The sequence below is a fragment of the Eutrigla gurnardus genome (genome assembly GCF_963514095.1).
Source record: "Eutrigla gurnardus genome assembly, chromosome: 11".
Lineage (NCBI taxonomy): Eukaryota > Metazoa > Chordata > Actinopteri > Perciformes > Triglidae > Eutrigla > Eutrigla gurnardus.
In genome coordinates this window covers 9,429,021-9,438,234 of record NC_139925.1, presented here as the reverse complement: position 1 = coordinate 9,438,234, position 9,214 = coordinate 9,429,021, and the positions used below count along the sequence as shown (strand labels likewise).

Sequence of the window (9,214 nt, the reverse complement as noted above, 5' to 3'; positions counted from 1 at the left end):
GTGTTTTTTTGTTGCATGAATCTTTCTGTGAGCATTTCTGTCCAATGTCCTTTTTGTTTCTTATCTGTCAGCCCTGAAAGAAGCGTTGCTGTTTTGACAAATAAAGGGATGGTTATGTCTGTATACGGAGTAGGCCCCGTTAGCAAAAATATGATCCTTGGTTTAATATCCCTGTAAGTGTTGTGGTCATACACGTGAACGAGCTTGTGATGCTGAAAACTGCCCACCCGTTGCATTATTCCTGGAAAAAAAGCCCTTCTTGAGTAAAATACAGTCATAAATGCAATGTTAAAGGAATACTTCACCCATTGGCATTAAGCTTTGTATCGTTAGAAATCCGGTAATACATTTGAATGGTCGTGCATCATTCCTTCATTTTCCCCAGAGACGAGAGATATCCGTATTTCTATTCTGAAAAAGAGCCTCCGATGACGCAAAATCGCCATTTTGCATCATCGCCGCCAAACCGGTAAGCCCACCCGCACCGGTAAGTCCGCCGCTGGACCGCCGGCCCGGTAAGCTCGCCGCCAGATGGCTGGACGGACCGGTCCACTCATTGCTGGACCGCTCATATACGCCGATCCAGAGTGTACTAGAAATATGTGCAGTCGGAACTTGTCAGTAAAGTTTCAGTCATGTTCTCTGTGTTCTCTCTTGTTTATGACTTTGAGACAGTGATGTGTGGGTGTAAATCAGCAGGGGACTGGTGAGATCAGTGGGAGTGGCCTGAGGAGCTGTGCATTGTGGGAATTGTTGTCTGCCATCTACATGTGCCAAAATGTCTGCCTTTTTTCGGTCAAGAATCCACCAAATTCTAAATTCATTTGACATTTCAACTACATTATATGACCCACTTTCAATACAGACTAATGTTTCCACCGGTGAAGTATTCCTTTAATGAATTTCAAATTAAAAGTCTTGGTTTTATAAATACATATTTTGCTTCATTCCTTCGGTAGCTTCATGTTATTAAAAGATAATTAGCATAGCAGCACCGTATTTATTCGTTAATCTAGTTTTAATAAAAAAATAAAAAAAACAGGTGTATAAGGAATACAACGCATTGCTCTCCTACGGTCTGGAAGAGAGAAAAAAAAATATCACCGAGCCACAGGCGCACAGTGATGACGTATCAGGCATGCTCGTTAGTTTGCGACGCGCTTGTTATTTTTCGCGGACGGTTCGTTTGGCTTTAAAGTGTTAACAGCAAAGCCACGTTTTGGACCTCGACAAGATGTCTTGCCACGACGAAGATTGCTCCGTGGACCACGGACTCGCCGGCCAGTCCAAGTTGGAGAGCTTCCTGTTCAGTAAGAACCGTTTTAAATCCAGTTCTTCGGCTCTGTTGGCGCACACGTGGGTCTCTCCTGTGATGTTCCCACAGCGACGAGCCCGCTTTGATATTTTTCTGTTTTCCAACCACTGTATTTACTTGCACAAATGATACTAAACCCATCCTGTGTTTGATGTGTCTTCCAGGCTGCGAGCTGTCATCTAAAGTCCCTTTCTACACTTTCCAGGGAGATGAAGAGGAGGACCTGGAGCACTTCCTTGAACTCAGAACGGTACGTACGTTTGCCACAGTTTCTATAGTCACCGGTTCAAAAGGCTTTGTCCCAGGAAAGTGTGTATCAAAACTATCAAAGGCTGCTAAATCACTTCAAATCATACTTTAATCTGCCAGCCAACAATTCACAGACATTATTGAATATATATATTCTTTGCTTCTGGCAGGTTTGTTTAGGAGAGAGTGCCAAGGAGGAGAGTAATGTGGTGGAGGTAACGGCCATGAACCACCAAGGAAAGACTACTTCAGTGCCCATCGCCAACCTTCACATCAGCTGTCTTCCCATGGTACAGCACAGCGATTCCCCCCCTCCACACGCAGGTGAATGTACCGTACGTGGTAGAGATGTATCTCAACCTTTTGACCTTCTGTTTCTCAGGTGAGCCTGGGCGAGTTTGAGCTGAAAGCCCCCGTGACCATCCGGCTCAAGGCTGGGACAGGACCAGTGACCGTCAGCGGCTTACACCTCATTGGTAATACTCTCCTTTTTAACCCTCCTAGTGTGTTATCTAATGGCATATCTCCAGAACTTGATGCATGGGCTATTAAAAAGCATAACGACATAGTTAAACGAGGCACATTTTCAACAGAAAAATTAGAGTTTTTTTTAGAGAACAGTTTTGTACAAATGTGTCAACCAGGGCTTACAATCAATTAACTGAGAAAATAATCTGCAGATTAATTGAAAATGATCTTCTTGTAATTGTTGCATAAGCTGATTTGTGTGTGTGTGGGGGGGGGGAGAATGCAGTTACTAAGCAACTAATGTGTGTTTGAAAATGCCTTTACCTTAAACACGTAGATACCTATTGTAATGGCAATTATGAATCCTTACTTTCCTAATCTGGTGTGTCTTTAAGGTGAACCAACTACACGGAAGGTTAAATGCTTATTTGGCCAATAAAATGTCAAATGCATTTCTAATTAAAATTCAAGTCTGTTGATATGGACTTCAATGAATACATACATTTAAAAGTCTGTGACGTGCACGTTCCTCAATGCTGCAGATTTGCTCTCATCACTGGCTGTAATGAGTGTGTGCAGCTGCATAATAACCGTGCATGAGGCCAATTAAATAAAGCCGCCCTCTGACCCTGTAATTAAATATAATACCAGGATTCAATTTAATACAGTGATTGAACTTTGCGTTTCTTGTGCAGCCTCACAGGTTGAGGAGTCGGACTTGTCTGATGAGGATGATGACGACGATGAGGAGGAGGAAGAGATCTCTCCCATTAAACCAGCGAAGAAGAAGCAGCTGCAGCTGAAGCAGTAGGGGGAGAGTTCGCTGATAGGTGTTTGGAATGGGCCCCACACTCACTCAATGAAATGTTTTTATGAAATAACAGGTTTTTTTTGTACAGGACGGACACATTTTACAAACGTTGCTACTTCTTTTTTCCACACAGCCACACGAATGCTTTGTGTGGTGGAAGAGGAACACTGTTGGAGGAAGTGACATCACGCTGCGAGCTCTTAGACTCAGCAGTGTATTTGACTGCCGTTAAGACATTCACTTATAGAAGAAGTGTTTTTGCTATGAGATGCCACAGTGTTTTATACTGTATATGATACAGTCACCACTGACACGGAGTTATTGGTGAGAAAAAAAATGTCTTTTACCACCAGTGGATTCTGGTATTGTTTATAGATACTGTATAGATACTAAGGAGACTCTGTGATTCCAGCTGAATGGTGCAATCAGATCACTTGCATACATAGTTTATTAAATGTTCTCAGTGCACAAGAATATCTCCATTTCCTGTTTGTAGTTCAAAAAATGTTTTGTTTTTTTCTGCGTGATGTCGGTCCTAAATGTGAAGATTTTCTACTGTAGTGAAGAAACCATTTTGTTTTCATTAACGGCCTTTTGAAATCATAAATAAAACAGTATTTCATTGACTGTTAAAATAATTACATTAAAACTATGCAGTCGCTAAGTTGAGTTGGTTGTAGACAAACGAAGCAATTGTTCTTCAGTAAATATCGGTACATTTATAACCACAGCACCTCTTTAAAGCCCCTGAAGAAGTATGTTTTCGTTTCCAGTGAATATCAGTTTCACATTGACTGTGTGTGATTTAAATAAAAAGATTCCATTTCAGAAAAGGAAAAATCAGCTACTCTTCATTATGACTGTGGACTCTGTTACTCACAGTAAGAAGCTGATTGAGAAAATGGGTTTTAAGGTTGCGAAGCTGAATTCAGTCAGATGGGTCTTGAGGAGATTACCCTCAGAAAAAACCACAAGCGGAGAGCTAGACGGATGAATAATTACAACAATATTTCTGGAGCGCGTCACTTCCGAGTGTTAAATGTTGTCATTTACTGGCAAAGCAGATGATAAATCACAAACAAATGAGGGCTCATTGGAGTGGCTGAAGGGTGACGGTAAACGGTGTGATCAGCTGAAGCTTCATGAAGGCAGACATGCTGCATCACCTACCAACACAGTAGATCCCTTCTGCACCAGACAAATGTCCTCGCATGTAAACCTGATCTTTAGAGAGATAGCTGTAAACCGCAAATGAGGAGCTGATGATTTAGTTCATCTGCAGTCTGTCTCATTAGAGCCCCTGATTGAAGTAGACATGCTGCACATTATCTTCATATTGAGACGCAATGGAGCTCCTTAACTGATTGGATTCGGCCGTGGAGCTGGAACATTACGAAGACGGATCGTCCTTATCACATATGCTCATCTTTTTTAAGTGTTTAGCTGTTCTTTGCTGTGTAATAAACGATTTATCCGGAAGCCAACCGTCAACTGCGAATAACTAATAAAACCGCAGTCCAGTTGAAAGCAGTGCCAATCCGTCAGCTGCCGTTATCATTTCATCATCTCGTATCATTTCTGTGGGAAGAGCGAGCAGCCTGCAGGCACCGTGAAGACATGATTAGAGGAGATGCAGGGAAAGAGATAGGAGGGAAATCAGGAGAAGGAGGAACATAAGCTGGTACATGTCAACACGTTGTATGCCTGATCAATCAGGGAGGTTCTGTCCACCAAAGATACTCTACTCTATAGATCTGGTCACTTACAGAAGAACATGCAGGAATGTGATCCTCTACGTGTAGAAACTTAAGTATACAGTACTAGTGAAGCATGAAGGGAGGAAAAGGTTGAGGGAGATGCAGAACACAAGATGTCAAAGGTGGTGGCTGCAGCCTGCAGGAAGGTGGAGCTGGACGGAGCAGCCCCGCCCTCGTCCACTATGTTAACCATGCTGCATTCATCTCGAGTGGGAATTTAAAAAATGTGTCTTGTTGCATTTATGGAGATCCCTGTTCTCTCAACTCTAAACAAATATTGTCATGAAAAAACTACAGCAATGCCTAACAGCTCTTCAGGTGATCCCAGGCCAGATGATATATATAGTCTTGTTCTGGGTCTATCCTGGGGCCTCCTACCCTTTGGACATGCCTTGTAAACCTCTAAAGGGAGAGTTCTGAGGTCCTGGACACTCCTCCCCTTGAGTAGGCCTTGAAACCCTGTCCATGAAAATCCCAAAACCCCTCCAACAGACCTGCAAGGGTCCACTGGTCCACTGTTCCTAGTTGTAGTGTTAGCGATTGAGCTAGGTCCGCTTAACGGGGTCATCCCCATGTTCCCCGGGACGTATGTTCCCAGTTTTTCCCCAAAAGGGAACATAGGATCCGGGGTACAAAGGTACACTCCCCGCTTCACCACACTACAGCCATACATGATAGAATAGAACAGATCCACAGCAGCAGATTTAACGCTAGCTTATAAATCAACATTACAAAATCAATCCGCCTTAAACAACTAATTAATGAAATCAGACATAATAACGACAATGTGACACAGACGTTGTGACCATTAGCCAAATTATGGTTTAACTCCCAAACATAATATGAAGACAGTAATTCACTGCAATAAAACTCGTCTCTTCGTGAGATAAATTACGTTCTTTACACTCACTGACATGATGGCCCTTAGAATACTACCAGACACACTGGATGTGGATCAGGCTTGGACCCAAACATGTGGATGTGGGTGGAGCACCACTATTTGAGTTTCGTCCCAACAACCAGCCAGTGCTGCCATGGTAACATGAGAGATGACCAGCGGTGCGGTCATCCTTGATGGCTGATTTCTGCAAACAAGGAGACAAAAAAAAAGGGTCAGAATGCTTCAATCAGAGGTAAAAAGACATGATATAGCATTACTGTGGCGTCACACTCACGCTCTTGTCCTTGATTGTCCCAGGTGGTCGTCGTCTTGTGAAAAAAAACAAGATGAGCAACCCTCACAAGGGTCACGTGACAGACAGCAAATCAACGCGTAACAATCCTCCAACTAGTTAATGTCACCTTGACTTAGAGCAGGTGCTGCTGCTGCTTCTTATTTTCTGACTCATAAACCACATCCGACTGGATGTACGCTGAGTGGGAGTTTTGTGAACCTTTACACCACTTTTATTGGATATCAGGGTTTTATGGTCCAGCATCTGTGTGATGCGTTAAGTCCTTAACCTTCGGCGTAGAGGTCGAAGCCGCGTCCGGAGAAGGGGCTCGCGTCGACAGCGTAAGCAAAAATCTGTCGATAATAATAAAACGGGCATTAAAAGAAATAAGAGTGAAGATGAGGCTCAGAAGCAAATCTCTTTTAGGGAGAGTTGCTCCTACATCAAATCTCCTGTATTCCCTAACTCACCTTCATGTATTCTATGCTCCTTTTACCATATTTGTAGGGTTTATACAGCTCTAAATGAGCCTAAAATGTCACAATTCTCAAAATACTTTTGATGCATTAGGCATTTGTGTTACAATCAGTAATCCTGTATGCTGATCATTAATATTTCTACAGATTAACGGTTCTAAGTCCCCTCTTAAATAATCAAAGGCATTGACAGACTGGACTAGAACCCAACGGCAGGTACTGTCTTGATGACGAGCATTATTTAAACATTAAAAAAAATACAAAATAAAATATTTCACACAACAATGCAGTGTTGGTTGTATTTCTCACCTGAAGTGCTTTCAATAGTTCACCAGTGAATCATATGGTTAGTCAGTGTAGAGCAGCTGCTCTTCAGTGGAATACTGCCCCTCTAAAACACACACACACACACGCACACACACACACACACACACACACACACACACACACACACACACACACACACACACACACACACACACACACACACACACACACAGATAACATATCATAGTTCAAAAAACTTCCTGTTCCTACCGACTGGAATGGATCCATCCAGAAATGTGCCACGGTTGCCAAGGGATATGTCATCTGTCCACCAGTTCTCACCAGCTCTGGGTGGCACAAGGCGGTACGACTGTTCAATATCCTGATATTGAAGCGTTGCTGTCAGCTAGTAAATGAACCCTGATCCCAGCCGGGAGCATCAAAGTCAAAACAGATCAGCTTCATTGTTAAGGCCAACACACAACTATGTAAAACTGGACCACATACTCACAATTATTAAGTTTCCCTTTTAACTATTAAAGACAACAAACAAGTCCCAGTGACGGTTGTACTCTTATATAATAACGCCATGAGATAAATATTACCTGGTGTTGTACATGCAGACTCACACGCACTCTACCGGGACACTCGAATACAACGCAGCCGTCATTAATGTGATTATGAACAGCTGTGCTTTTCCTTCTATAAAAAAGTCAAAATGTCAGCTGTGGAAAAAGGGCCAGTAATTTGATTATTAAAGCAATTTAAAATCTGAAAACAGTGTTTGGAAAGTGACTCACAGGGAGAGCGTGCGTCAGAAAAACCCAGATAAACAAACAAACAAACAAAAAAAGCCAGTTAAAGCAATAACATAAATCCATAAAATCCCTCCCCCCCCCCCATTAAGTACACATTATAACACACTAGTTCGGGCTACTTCAAGGAATAATTGAAGCATTTAGCATTTTGAACACACGTATGTTGAGTCAAACATGTCGGAATCTCTCATCGCAATGATTTTGGAAAGTTAAAGATAGCAACCAAAGAGAAAGAGGAATTACGTTGCTACATTGAAACTGAGAGACAGCTGACGGGGGATTTTGACCCTTCCTGTCAGCGTTTTCTGCTGCAACGCGCTGACTCCATCGCTCAGACTTTCTGAACCGTATCTCAGCTACTTTCAAAGAGTGTGTGCTAATCTGAGCAGCAACTTCATCGTCGTCACGTCATCATGATGAAGTGCAGTACTTGAGTAAAGTTGTTTTTTTGTTTTTTTTACCTACATGTGTCAATCTAGTGTGGTCCAATGTTACTATGGCAACAGCTGAAGCGTGCCACTGTATTCTCCCCTCCATAACTGCATACAGCTGTTCTCTACAGAGGGCCCTCTGAAAAGGCCTCGCCCGCCACATTCATATACACAGACGTGGTGCAGTTTACCTGCACACGCCCTTCCTGTCTTCACTTATATCACGTCTATACATTGTTTCATTGTTGTCGGTCGCCCTGCGGCTGAAACTTGACAGAGGACTGGTTTATGTTGCAGTGATTTCCGCGGGCAAAAATAAACCTGAAGATCAAAAAAAACATTGGCCACGGATCTTTGTCTTTGATGTTTTTCCACCGTGTGTGTGTGTGTGTGTGTGTGTGTGTGTGTGTGTGTGTGTGTGTGTTGATTGGAGTTTTGGCACTGATTTCAAAGACCTTATCAGATGAAGGTTAGCATTCTGCGCGGTTGATGAATAGCCACTCTGTATGCATTATGCAGTTTGTGTCCATGTTCCTGACAGTGTTACCTGGGACGTTCTGCTAAGAATCCGTGTGTCCGGTACTCCTAGCACTAATGGCCACTCATGTTTTACACATACGACGAAGGCTGCCGTGTCAGCCGCTTCTCACATCCACCGCCACCGACCGACAGAACGGTTATGCAAGCTGCAAGCTGTGCAAATGTATTGGGACTATGTCAACAATATTCATCGGAGGCCTGAGTTACAGAGGCGAACTCCACCCTCGGCTGCGATATATCACCAGTGATGTTCGGTGCATTCCAGGGAGTTACTCTGTGATGAAGTGCTTTCTTACGTCCTATTTTTCTCTTTTGTGAGTTTCTTTAATTTCAGTGATTACTTTAACCCCCACGCTCTTGTGTCCATAATGATTGATTATTCAATCTTGGTGCTAAACGGTGAATCTACAAAAGGGGGGGCCACTAACATTCAGAGGTGTTTTAGTGTGATTTTTCTTTTTTGTCATTCAATAGATGTACGTAAATATGGTCTTTACTATAAAACCTCCTCTTCAGTGTGAATGTAGAAGAGCTATTAAAGACATCTCAGGATGCAAACATCTGTTACAGTGTCATACATTTCATCAGATGTTAATACTCTCGGAAATATATAGTAAATGTGTGGAAGAAAGAGAGATAGAGAGCGAGTGGCCACTGTAACTCCAATAGGAGATCCAGCAACTGACTGAAGCACACAAACAGCAGCTGCACAACAACTGACAGTTCCCCATGCATTGAAAACACACACACACACACACACACACACACACACACACACACACACACACACACACACACACACACACACACACTGTGCTGTTGCAGGCAGAGGCGTGTTGTACTCATACATATACAGCTCCAACACACCTGCCACAACAGAGCACAGCTGTCAAGTGCATCACCCTGT

At 42.9% G+C, this 9,214-nt stretch overlaps 1 protein-coding gene across 1 annotated transcript; it reads left to right on the top strand.

The window, feature by feature from the left end:
• Nucleotides 1–1,139: 1,139 nt before the first annotated feature.
• Nucleotides 1,140–3,674, top strand: npm3 (nucleophosmin/nucleoplasmin, 3). The gene is made up of 5 exons (XM_084021358.1): nt 1,140–1,310; nt 1,480–1,565; nt 1,735–1,854; nt 1,947–2,040; nt 2,728–3,674. Exons 1-5 carry the CDS (start codon nt 1,235–1,237, stop codon nt 2,841–2,843), a joined length of 492 nt encoding a protein of 163 aa, XP_083877484.1. The 5' UTR covers nt 1,140–1,234; the 3' UTR covers nt 2,844–3,674.
• The last annotated feature ends 5,540 nt before the right edge of the window (nt 3,675–9,214 follow it).

Coding starts and splice junctions, on each gene's coding strand:
- npm3 (XM_084021358.1), top strand. CDS start 1,235: ATGTCTTGCCACGACGAAGATTGCTCCGTGGACCACGGACTCGCCGGC. Junction 1,855..1,946: donor ACATCAGCTGTCTTCCCATG/GTACAGCACAGC, acceptor TCTGTTTCTCAG/GTGAGCCTGGGCGAGTTTGA. Junction 2,041..2,727: donor CAGCGGCTTACACCTCATTG/GTAATACTCTCC, acceptor TTTCTTGTGCAG/CCTCACAGGTTGAGGAGTCG.